The sequence below is a fragment of the Pygoscelis adeliae genome, unplaced genomic scaffold (genome assembly GCF_000699105.1).
Source record: "Pygoscelis adeliae isolate BGI_AS28 unplaced genomic scaffold, ASM69910v1 Scaffold54, whole genome shotgun sequence".
NCBI classification, from domain to species: Eukaryota; Metazoa; Chordata; class Aves; order Sphenisciformes; family Spheniscidae; genus Pygoscelis; species Pygoscelis adeliae.
In genome coordinates this window covers 280,327-293,344 of record NW_008824982.1, presented here as the reverse complement: position 1 = coordinate 293,344, position 13,018 = coordinate 280,327, and the positions used below count along the sequence as shown (strand labels likewise).

The 13,018-nt window shown below is 39.8% G+C and overlaps 1 protein-coding gene across 1 annotated transcript in view; it reads right to left on the bottom strand.

Annotated features, from left to right (window-relative positions):
* PTPRK (protein tyrosine phosphatase, receptor type, K) overlaps window positions 1-9,706 on the bottom strand; it is a 311,793-nt gene extending 302,087 nt beyond the window's left edge. Inside the window, 1 exon segment of the mRNA XM_009325628.1 lies at window positions 9,632-9,706. Within this exon segment, the coding sequence (XP_009323903.1) occupies window positions 9,632-9,641 (10 nt within the window). The 5' untranslated portion in view covers window positions 9,642-9,706.
* Between the last annotated feature and the right edge of the window lie 3,312 nt (window positions 9,707-13,018).

Here is a 13,018-nt window from a genome sequence, read left to right as displayed (position 1 = left end):
GAAAAAAAGCCGGGGGGGGGGGGGGGGGGGGGGGGGAGAGAAACAAGCCTTAATGATCATAATTAGCTTGATAACAGCAATTTGAACAAGTATCTGTACAAGTAATGATAGAAGTGCCCAAATTAAAAATCTCTCTGTTTCCTGAATAAGTTTTTTCATTAGTTCACCGTGACCTAAGAAAAAAGTTTAAATCTTCTCAGTTGATTCAAAATCTGTTCTGTAAAATAATATAGTTTTATTATTACCGCAGCCTTAGTCACTGTTAACAAACATCAATGATTGCTGCATCAGCACAGACTTGCAGCAAAAGCACAACAAGGGAACATAAATTACATACTGAGCAGCAAAAGGGTTAGAGCTCAGAAATCAATATTTAAGCAGACAGGAAAATTTCAGACATTGTACATGAAAGAACGTGGAGGAAAGCATCACTTCCCTTTGTTTTGTTGGTATTATGCAGCTTCCTGAATTTCACCTCATCTTACTTTAAGGTTTTCTTGTTTGTTTTTACAGGCATTGCTTCTCCTGCTGTTGGGGTTGTCATTGCTAAGATTATAGATACATAGGTAATTCAGATATTATTTTCCAGTTGCATAATAGGTCCTGTATTAGAAGTGGTATTGGGAATGCCCTTACTCTGCCGTGAATTCAAAGTAGCTCAATGCTTTGCTTCCACTTCTAAGAGGCTTCGTCTCTGATGTGACAAAAGTGAGAAGTTAGCACGGGGAAGAGGAGATAGTCTCTCAGATCATGAGGTCCCCATGAACAGAGGGTTACTACAGCACCCTGACCGCTGCCTGTACATGGTATTTCAAAAGCTTGGTGCTTCAGAAATAATAATCTGCATTAAAAACCACTGTACATCACTCATTCTATTACAGGGCTTTTTTCCATCTTGTCTTAACACCATTCTTTTTCATACACCATGGTGTTATTCCTTCACTCCCTCCCCCAAATAACTGCCACTCCCAGGTTTTACTTTCCCTATTCTAAGTAATAAAATTATTTTACTACTTTCCTCTACTTCTAACCTGGCTTCTTCTACATCTCTGACAGGACAGCCTGTAGTTATATTGTTGCTTGAATCTGGCATTCATTGGACTGCTAAAAATTGCATACAGGTGAGTGGGAGTGGAAAGCGGAGCAGTAACATTTCCAGTCAGGGCAACCTACAGAAATGTCAAAGCTAAAGAAGAGGAACAGCCAGAAACCTGCGCAAGGAAGGGAAGGGAAGAGGCCACCTACACTTACAGCAAATTGAAGCGGCCACATAAACACAAAATAAGTTCTTTTATCTTTTCTGTGAAAGGGTCCAGCCAAAGGGTGCCAAATAGAGGGTGCAGGACCACCAGATGTGCTGAGCCCATGCCATGCTCTGTGAACAGGAGTGAGTGGGCTGTACCCGTGCTCTGAGCCAAATGAAGCCACGTGAGAAGCAGCAGTACGTTAGCTCAGGTCTGCCCCTCCACTACACTCCAAGATAGCCAGGTTAAAAAATAAAAAAAAAAAAAAATAAAATATATATATATATATAAAAAAAAAGTATATACAAGCAGGCTGAGAGAGAAAAAAAAAGGGTAGGACAATGGCACAACCGGCAGATACAGTACTCATAAAGCAGGGCTAGCTTGCTCCTCTTCATGCAGAGAAGCGGTGAGAAATTGAAAAAGCGCTACTCCTCATCTATGCTTCAGGCTTCCAGCCTTGCACACTCTAAATGCCTCAAATAATCTGGAACACCTTCCAAGCTACCAAGGTGCTATTCAAACCGTGTTTTCCCTGCAACTCTGAAAGGCTAGCACAGTACCATTTTGCTTTTTGTTCACCCTTCACAATGCTACCAAAACAGCAGCTTCAGGTAATGCCTCTTACTGACATTCACAGCTGACTTCATATAAGCAATGAAACACTTCCACTGACAGCCCGGGCTCCTGACTAACAGTGCTAAGAGTTGACCAGAACTGGTCATTTCTCCCCACCCCAACAGTGCTGCAGTGATGGCCAATGCCATTTGAACTTCTCGTGATACAGGTATCAGAAGCTAGAAAGCTGCATCATGCAGTAGAAGGCTGCATCATGAGCAAGAATACTATCATGAATGCTGTGATAGCACCGGCACATGGTATTTTTCGTAATTTTTGGTACCAGCATGGCAAAGGTAGTTTTACCCAAGGTTAGCCTAATAATTTGGAACTCTATCTGTAGCACACAGATTTCTCCCCTTGCTTCAATTTATTACTCCAGATTCAGAGAAATAAACTAGTATTCTTCAAATACCAAACTAGGAAAAAAAGGAGAAACAAAGAAAAAGAACAGTTTCTCAGAAGGCAGCAGTTTATATAGCTTTCACTGGAGTTTGGTTGCACTATCCTGAAAGTAACAATTTGACAGATTTTCTAAAACTTAACTGATACCAGTAAAATACACTCATTCGACACATACAAGCAACTAAAAAGATAAGCTATTCAAGAACAAATGAGCTTTTGGGAAATCCATATTGCATGGAAGAGGTATGGCTGAACAAAATAGTATTACAACTTTAAAGGAAAAAAAAAGCACAACCAATCAAATATCACTCTACATAAACAGATACAGCAGCCGGCCTTGAAGGTGAAGTATATTTTGTGCAAATACAGCAAGTAATCTTTTTTAAAATGTTCTGTCTTTCACTACCCAAAGGAAACAGAATAAATCCATCTGTGTCAATGAATGAAAAGCCAACACATAAATGTTACTCATATGTGAAAGTCATTTCTATTACTCCAGAAACCTTACTTTTCCTAATCCTGTGCCTAAATTTCCTGATTAAAAAAAAAAAAAAAAGGCTTATCTAAATGTACAAAAGCACTGCGCATTATCTATAAAGCCTGCCCTGTACCCCTCCTGTCTTTACTTTATACCAAGTAAAGTGTGCTTATGAACAATAGGGAACCCTTGGAATTAGTCAATAGATTGATTAATACACTGTACTGAGCAAGCCAAACAGGATCAGGATGTTTACAGGTGTTCTTTAGGTAGACATTAATTGCACTACATTAATGAGGTAGGCTTCTTTCTGTTAAAGATGCTACCAACAAATAACACAGACAAGAAACCAACCACAAGGCTTACTGGATAAGAAAAGTAGTAAAATATGTTTTTCTGATCAAGGAAGTACTTCAAATAATTCAGCTCTGTAGTATATTGACAAGTTAAACAGGAAACAAGTATCAGTCAACTCTTGGGGCCAAGGAATGTATGAAGACTGAAGTATGTAAGGAAGAAATAAATTCTCTCAGTCACCTCAAATAAAACATATCTATGCCATCACATAAAGAAATGTAAAAGGAGGAGAGACAACCAGAATTTCTTAGCAGCCCCAAACACAGATCCAAGCTTTTACAATTTATATCATAATGTAATGACCCAGATAAGCTTTCAGTGATCAAACTTTAAAACCACTACCTTCCTGAATTGCATTTGCCAATCCATGGACTAGTCAATAAATTCCCTTGCGCACAGTTTCTCTGATCTATTACCTTCATACTGGCCATGTGAGCAGCAAAACCTTGAAAAGTCAGTTCTCAACTGCTCAGTGGACTGGTAAACTTTGTTAGTCTGCCTATTAAAATAAAGAGACCCAGAAAGCATTCTGTTTGAACTTCACTCTTCTGTGGTGCAAAACAGCAAGTTGCTGTATCATGTGTGGATCAGCGTCTCTGTGGAAGAGCTCAGTAACCCAGGACATGGTGAGAGTTCTCCTGCTGCTCACCGAGCTCTTGTCTTTCCAATGCCTCAAGAAATATCCAGCCCTCACCAGACACTGCTTCCTGGTTAACTTTTGTCTGACTGTACCCATACACATCCACATAATTTAAATTTATTCATGGGTTGGTGGTTTCATTTCTACAGGAGAAAAATTCAGGTTTAAGTGAAGTAAAAGGCCAAAAGTCTCATCTGTATGACCTCTACATTACAGCTTTTCTTCCTGAGCCACATTCATATGAAATCTATATTAAAACACAAATTTCATGACCTTCTGGCTCCCCTCTCTCATTTGTACACTTCATAAACACTTACATTGGTCCTGTGCTGGAATTCATTTTGGGTCATGCAGGTGACACAAAAGCTATTTCCTTTCTGTACAAGGCAGAACTTAAGTAGCGCACAACTGACCTTCCAGATCAGAACAAACACTGAACACTATTTGTACAGGAAAATTAAAGTTGCACACACATGTAAGGGTGTAATTTTCATATTTCTTTCAGGCGCCCCAGAGGTTTATACAACCCCTGTACCCACCCACGCCACCAGCTCCTGTGCTCCTCATCAGCTGCACCAACGTAACAACCCTTTTTACAGCTACACAATGAACTGGGTTAACAAACCAACCCATGCTGCATACTTCCCCCCCCCCGGATTATTATTTTCAGTCCACACCAGTTCAGAATCACATGCACATCAGAGCATCTGGGAGGAGGCAGCAATGTGAGACTGCCTCTGGGAATGATGGGACACAGGAACGAGCAGCCAGAGACATTCTGCCTAGAACCCATATAAAAGAAATCACCATGAAAGTGTGGCCTAAGATTACTTGTCAACACGCTTCCTCCCATCTCCATTGCCTTTCACCATCTATGTTCTCCATTCTGAAATAACCGTGCAGTCTTCCACCAGGGACCCCAAAACGTCAGCCTAAACCAGAATATGTAATATTTTACTTTTCAGAACTGTTTCGTTTCTTTTCCTTTTTTCTTCCCCCCAGAGTAGTGAATTTAGTTTTATTCTTTAAAATGGGACAACATGTAAGGTCATATGTAATCTTACGAGGAGCGGCTGAGGGAGCTGGGGTTGTTTAGCCTGGAGAAAAGGAGGCTGAGGGGAGACCTCATTGCTCTCTACAACTACCTGAAAGGAGGTTGTAGCGAGGTGGGTGTTGGTCTCTTCTCCCAAGTAACTGGCGATAGGACAAGAGGAAATGGCCTCAAGTTGCGCCAGGGGAGGCTTAGATTGGATGTAAGGAAAAATTTCTTTACTGAAAGAGTGGTTAAACATTGGAACAGGCTGCCCAGGGAAGTGGTTGAGTCACCATCCCTGGAAGTATTTAAAAAACGGGTAGATGAGGCGCTTAGGGACATGGTTTAGTGGGCATGGTGGTGTTGGGTTGACGGTTGGACTCGATGATCTTGGAGGTCTCTTCCAACCTTAATGATTCTATGATTCTATGATTCTCCAAAGTAAAAAATTGATTTCTGCAATACTCTTCACTGTAAAAACTAACACACACACACGTGCGAAACACACTCTAATATTAAGGAACATCTTTGGAGATTTAATCTGTTCTCCTTTAGACATACTAGATGACAACTGCAACTAAGGACTTCCTCCACTACTGTTAATTTATTTTCCTCTGATTTCTAGAAAACCAATTTAAAAAAAAATTAGCACACATTCAATCCAGGCACATTATCCATCTGAGAGATCGGAAACAAGATGTCCATCTCAGCACGTCGCTATTGTCCACTACAATTTAGACATTCTTCAAATTGCATTTGTATCCAGGAGGGTAATAGCCCTTACATTAAAAAAGCCCTTCATTAAGTGGCTCCCCGTCACGCAGCCCGTTACAGGCTCTCATGCCCTGAGTCTGCATAGCCCCAGAATAATGCTGCTTTTAACAGGTAAACCAAACAGGGTAAATAAACTATCTTCTCTAAGGGTAAAAACTAAATGTATTATTAATATGGCTAAAACTACCCCTTTGCACACCTCCAGTGATATAAGAAAGCACTACTATTTACTTTAGGTCAAAGTTATCCACACACAGTGAATAGTCCTCTAAAATAACTGGAAAAATCCAAAGCCAAAATTGGATCTCATCTTAATAGCATTCTCAATTTCTATCTTGTATAGTATAATGTATAAAAATCATACACCCGAAAACACAATGCATGCTCTAAAGGGTTTGCTTCAACATACAGAAAATGTCTTCCTTCAGAGGTACAAAAACCATCAAGTAAATACTTGGGACTTCATTTTTGTCACTGTGTCTACAAAAATATAACACCTGGTTACCAACCTTGCCTCACACAAAATGCAAATCCACAGTTGTGGAACCATTTCTACATAAGGAACAACTCAATAGTCTTGGACCATTCAACCTAGAATGATGTCAGGAGAAAGGCACGTATTTTATTTAAAAGGTATTTAAAAAAACTGAACGGGTTGGAGAAGGTGATTAGGAATCAGCTTTGCTCACTTCCTGTACCAGAGGCCAACATGTATCAAAACAGAAGTCATGTGCAAGTTCAAAAAAAGTAAAAGCAGCTGCATCTCCCCATGATTTGTAACAAAAGCTGGCACTCCATTATAGGACATGGCAGATACTAGAATGCTTCAAGGAGCCCACAGACAGTAAGACAAAGCTGACAAGGCAAAAACATGAATTCATTGAGAACATCACGAATAAAAGACCATTTCTAGTCGAGGAAATTCCTCAGTGCCAAACAGATGGAAACTGGGAGAGCGTTCAGAGGATGATCATCACTTATTTGTCCCGCCTCTGCATTCTTCCCTAGGCAACTGCTAATGGCTACTCTCAAAACCAGCAGACCTTTAGCTCGATGTAGCACAGTCGCTTTTGTATGCTTTTAGAAACCTAATGGTGGACATCAGGTGTTTTCCAAGATTTTAATAAGTAATCCAAAGGTTTTATCATGTAAGCTGCAGTTCAAACAATTTACAAGTTGGTATTTAAAGCTGTACACAAGCACCTGCTCTAAGTGTTCACTTTATTTCAAAATTAACCATTATGTACTGCATTTATTTTTCCCATAACAGAAGTGGCTTTTGCCTTTGCTCATAACTTGAGAAATACAATGTAGGTCAACATAAAAAAATCCTGAAGTTGCATTACTCAGAGATAATTACACTTGCCTTACCAATAGTGTTGAAATACCAATATTGCGATACCTGCAAAATGCTTTCCATTAGGACAAGTTTTCACATTTTCATAGCATTCCAAAGCATGTGCCATTAGGTCTGAAATTTCCCAAGATTTATCCTCCTCCAAAGCACAACATTGAGTTAAACCCCTCCCTTGAATTCAAAGTAAAACATGAACTCAATTTTCATATTTTTCCCATTTTTTTACATGTCTTTTTCTGTCCTTTTTTTTTAATAAGACTTTCTGAAGCTACTGAAGACTAAAAATTGACATTTGAAAATGGAGTATAATCCTTTATGACTACAATGGTTTTGGGTGAATCTGCAAAAGTTAGAGTCCTGAAAGCCGCATACTCAGCGTAAGGATATTATCTTTTTAACACACTGGTAAAACAGTGCTCCTTCTGAGACAAAGCTGTACTGGAACATGTATTTCCCTTACTAAGGCCAAGGCCAGGACATTGTATTGGAGTCCAGAGAGATGTAAGAGACAAGGGCTCCAAAGAGCTTTGCGCCTAGCTGAAGGATTATAGAGTTTGAGAAGAAGAGATGGAGAGAAAAACAGTCTCTAGCACTTCAGTTTCTATGCTGCTCAGCTTTTCTGGGCACCTCTTCTCTCCTCACATTCTCTGACTGAACAGGAAAAAGTGGGCTGGCTCCGTCCCTAGGAGATCCCTGGCTTCTACAGGTTAGAAAACACAGCATTTTTCAAAGTGAAAACACCAGTAGTTTAATTTTACCTATACCTTCATTACCACATCTTGTTCTACTTGGATAACTTCTTCACGAGCAGTGGACTGCTTTCTAGCCTACAGTTTCAACAGTAATCAGGCAGAGTCAATGTTAAAAAAACTGCACGGCAGATGACTGCACACAGTTATTTCCCTTCTGCTTTTACTCGAACCTCTTGCTGCTCCACTTCCTCCAGACCCACCGGAGGAATTCAGAGCTTGTTTTAGAACTGTGTGACATTCTTAGACTTAATTTGAAATTGTGCTATTTCAAACACAAAAGAGCTTAAGTATTTAGATACAGTATAGATCTTCAGAATCTGAAAACTGTGAACTTCTTAAGGGCAGCTCATCAGATGAAACTGCTCACTTTAGTCTGGATGTCAGTTACCAAACTGCAAACTTTTAAACAGTGGTCCAAGAAGCATAGAATTCTAACCAGAAGAAGAAAAAAAAAAATACTCAGAGCTTCTTCTGTATCTGTTTTAGACTATCTCTGAAACATTCCTTTATTCTGCTAGATTTTATTGAGCAGCCACAATTTCACATACAGATGTGAAAAAAATAACTTCTTCCAGAGAAGTCCATGCGCTACGCTCAGAGGAAAAGGGTCTGTAGCAGAACTGAACAGAAATCAGGTGCCAAAGTCAGAGAGCACTGTGTCATTTAACTCTGAAAACTGCCTAAGGATGACAGGCATATTATTTGGGAGAAGCAAGAAGAAGCTATCTTGTCATTTAGATTCAATCCAAAATACAATTCCTCAAATTTCTTTCTTCCTATACAAGGTGTGCTTGAAGTCCGAGAAAACCAAATTTTTTACAAAATGGTGCTTCCATCACAGTTAAAATACCTCCACCATTTTAACAAACCACGTAGACTGAAAAACGCAAACTGAAAAGTAACTAATTTCTGCCTTCCTAGGGGAGATATTATTTTGAATTTGTTAATACAAGACCATCAGCATCATGAATGCTGATTGATGCTTTGGGGCTTAAATTTACTCTTCTATATGCAAACCTGAAGCACCAAGCAGTCCATTAAATGAAGTGTTGCTTAATTAACCTATTTTGTAAGATATGGGTCGTAGTAATAGCTGTTCATATCAGTGACTCCAAAGCAGACAGAACCCAGCTAGTTAGCACTTAAGAAGTAAAATTACATACACTAACCACCAGTAATAATGTACAATATATAAAAAGCAGGTAAAGGAATGGTGCAGAGGTTAGGTTCCTTCTGTGTGATAACATTTCCCACTCCTCCTCCACACATACCTCACTTCACAAAACCTTTTAGATACAAATAAAATAGCCATGACCTTTTGTCCTCCTCTGCATGATTAATTACTTAATGTACTATTAATTGGAAAATGTAGCTGAATTTCAAATGCTTTCATTTTCTCAGCATATCATGCTGTCTGGGAAGCGCCGATTAAGCTGTTCATCAAAGGTGAGCAGGCAAGGTCATGTAGGCTGCACCTCTTCAGTTATTCATTACCTGTCCTAAATAGTAATTAACAACAGCAGTATTTCCATAAATCAAAGCTTTTCTGATTACCTTCAGATGATGAGTCGTTGGGGGGAGGGGAGGGAAGGAATCAGTGTACAGGTTTTTGCATGTATCCTTTTTTTCCACCATTTATTCTAATGCATACCTGAATAATTCAACTGATACATTAGCTGTCATGTAAGACACAATTCCACTGCGAGTCAACAGGAATTCCATGCAGAATAAAGAAGTAGTTATGACTTCCTTTCTCCCTTCCCTATTCCCCCCAACTTTAAAGAGAGATTTGATCTAAGAAGGTTTTTCAAGTACCAAGACTGTTATATTTATTATTTTTATTTCTTTTTATTACCTCCATTATCAATTTTAAAGTGGAGATCACAGAGTACGGCCTTGAGGCCATATTCAGTGAGGGTCTGAGCTTCTTCACAGAGAAACTTATCCCTTCAGTATCTGGGGGAGGTTCTCACCTTGAGGCATCTCAGGCGGCAAATAGTGAGGCTCTTGAGCACTGACATGTACCCAGTCGAAGTCATCGTACAAGTCTTGGTGGTAGTCACAGGGTCCAGGACCATCATCAAACGTACATCCCCCTAGGGAAGAAACTTGTTATTAGTTTATTTAAAAGCAGAGATTTTCCAAGAGTCAAGCAGAGGTGTTCCTCCTGGGCGCACCACAACCACAAAGTCTATGCAACCTGTGGCCCAGGCTTGCCTGCACAAAGCTAAAATCCACAAGCAGCTCATCCGTCAGCGTTCCCCTCTCTTCTTAAAATGTCTCTGCTTCACACAACCCATTTCTCCCAAGAGCACGTTCTGTCAGAGCAGGAGATCACAGGCTGAGTCACTGAGCCCAAATGAAACCTGGCCCAATGTCTGCGTGACAAAAAGCAACAGGCTATCCAAAACAAGGGGGAAACAGAAAATAATGGACTAGGCTCAAGAACTAAAGGTGTAAATCAACAACTCCAATGCACTGAAAGCATAAGTAGTCCAAACACCGACAAGGATAAATAGCGTGCCCAAAACAAAAGCAGTCAGACAAAATAATTAAAATTACTTAGAAATGAAATAATTGCTGCAGAATGAATTGGATAATCTTGCTTTATTAAATCAATCTAGCATGACAGAACACAAATTGAAGGTGCTTTTTCAGGGTCACACAAACAACAGATATGAAAACCTTACAACAAAAGTTGTGAGGAAAAGTGACAGGGAGAAAGAAGAAGGGGAGAAATGTAAAAGATGGGGGGGGAGGGGGAAACACCAAAAATTCCTGTATAACACAGTAATGTCTGCCCTGTATCATTCAGTAAGTTTGTGAGGTTTTTTTACATTCTTCACTTAAGGCAATTAAGTAGGCTGGGAAAGAGAGAGAGAAGAAAACAAGAAAACAAGAAATTAAGGTTTGAGACAGAAGTAATAAAGGAATCAAAAGAGCCCGGTTGAAGAAGAATAGAGCGTAAATGCAAGAAAATACAGATATCACACATACAACTCTGCAGCATCAGTTCTCTCCATTCATGGTACACAGTCCCTGAGTTTGCTCCTCCTGCTCAAAAATAAAAGGCATGACCAGGAGAGAGTGAAAGAGAAAACAGTGCATTCATCTTCATTTAGGCCGTATTTTTTAATCCAGAAAAGAAGTTATATAAGAACTCAAGAATTAGATTATAAACAACTCCTGGAAATCAGGGGAGATATTTCTTGCATCCTCTCCTCCCTATCCTCAGTAGTTAGGGCATTATCAATCCAATCAAAAACTGTCGTTACAACAAAAATTCTTCTTATTAAGAAGACACCCCTAGAATAACAGGAGCATTTGTGATGACTTCATTGTCTGACTTTTCGAATACAAAATATGGGACAAGTACTGCGGGTCCCAAGAACAAACAAAAAAAATCCTTGTTATGGTAAATTCTAGTGTCACCGTAGGATGAGTCACCACCACTCCATCAAGAGCGAACACCCTCCCATGCCTGCCAGGCTCTCACCAGCCCACACTACACCTGGGAGGAGAACGGGCTGGAGATGGGAAAGGGGGAGAACGAGGACCATGAAGAACTACAGTCTGTACTCACTTCTGCCCTCCGTACGAGATGTACGTGGCCTGGAACTAGGACTGGCCAGAGAATAAGGAAAGGAGGAATGGACATGTATGTCACCAAATTGAGGATAAGAATATTTTTTACCTACCCAAAACAGAGTATTCAAATGTCACATAACAGGCACAGAGTTTGCAAAAACAGCGTTCATATTTGGGGAAGGGGAAGTCCCTTTTACCAAATTTCATCAGAAAATCTAGACTGTGTCCCAAACTGAGATTATGTTTCATCTTCAGTAAGAGACAACTCAAATAATTCCCACAGTTCTGCATAAGTACTTGTCATTTTGACTAAATGACAAAACCACCTAAGTTTTAGCTAATTCTCCTTCACTAAAAACCACTGCCAGATACTCATTCCAGGGCACTCCTAGGACCACTTGTTAACCAGTGCTTTGGCTGGCAAGGATAACACCAGGAGAGAAAGAAACCTCTACACTGCTATATCCTTGTACCATAAAACCTTAAAACTTCATATTCAGCTCCATGTTAGCAAAACCTTCTCAGATGTTACCCTGTGACAACATAAACACAGCAACAACAACAAAAAAGCCCCAACATTTCATACTCTGCACTAAAGTTGGTTACTACATCAGTGTTACTGTCAAAGACTGCAAGGCAAAAGAAGAGAAATATTTGTGCGAAGAAACATTTATGCCTTTAAAGGCCCCAACGCCAATGCCCTATTACCACCAAGAGACTTTTCTAATTAACATCTATCATGATAAAGCCAGAAGGGCTTAGAACATAAATCTTGATCTTTGATTTAACTTACAATACACTGCTATGATCACTCCACAGCAAAAATGTACATTTCCTTCAACATTTAATTGATAAATGAATAGCAGTTTCCCTTAAAGGGAAGTTATCACTGTCTGCTGTCCCAGCACCAAAATGACATACGGCTTCAAAGCACATGCCTGCAGGGCACCCATTACCCTGCTTAATGGTTTAAGTGCCCTCAGTATATAAATTTAAACTACCAATGAATCTTGTAGACTCATTTGGAAGATGAATGTCCTTAATTGCTCGTCTTTGTACCCACTATTAATTTTAGTTATCAGGGTTCTGATTAGCAATAATAACGCACCTGTTAATCACAGCAAGCAATCCAAACCTCCTTGCGTGTAGCACATCATTGCTGCATCCACAGAACACGCAACTGTCCATTTATCACATGCGCATGAACAAAGTTTATCAGGATGGATTATGAACCCACTACAAAATCCAGCCTATAACAACTGCCTAAACCAATGGCTTCCTCTCATGGAGCACACCTCCTCCCTCTTACCAACAGATCGTGACATTTCAAGGCAAGTAAAGTAAAAGCCAATGCTGCAGTGATTTATCCAGTACAACGTGATGAGACAGACCAAGCATTTTAAACCCCCCGCAGACTATTCCTTATGACTTAAAGCATGACCAAATTTGGATCTCCCCTTCTCTGTTTTAACAATCAACTGCCTGCATGCTATTTGGGTAACTCTGGGTACTAAGAGACAAACCTAGTGTAAGATGCTGTGTGGAAAACACAAGGAGGAGAGACAATGGGTTAGTGAAACCTGCAGTAATCTATTTTGTTTCCAGTCATTTGTTCAAAACTATATAAATTTTAAATCAATCTTTAACCACTCAAACATAAAACCACATCTCACAGAAGTACACCGTAGGTCAGGACTTGTTAGTACTGTAACTCAGCTACTGGGTCACTCTCCAGGGAAGAAGGTGGGTGGGCTTGATGAATGTTTAGTACC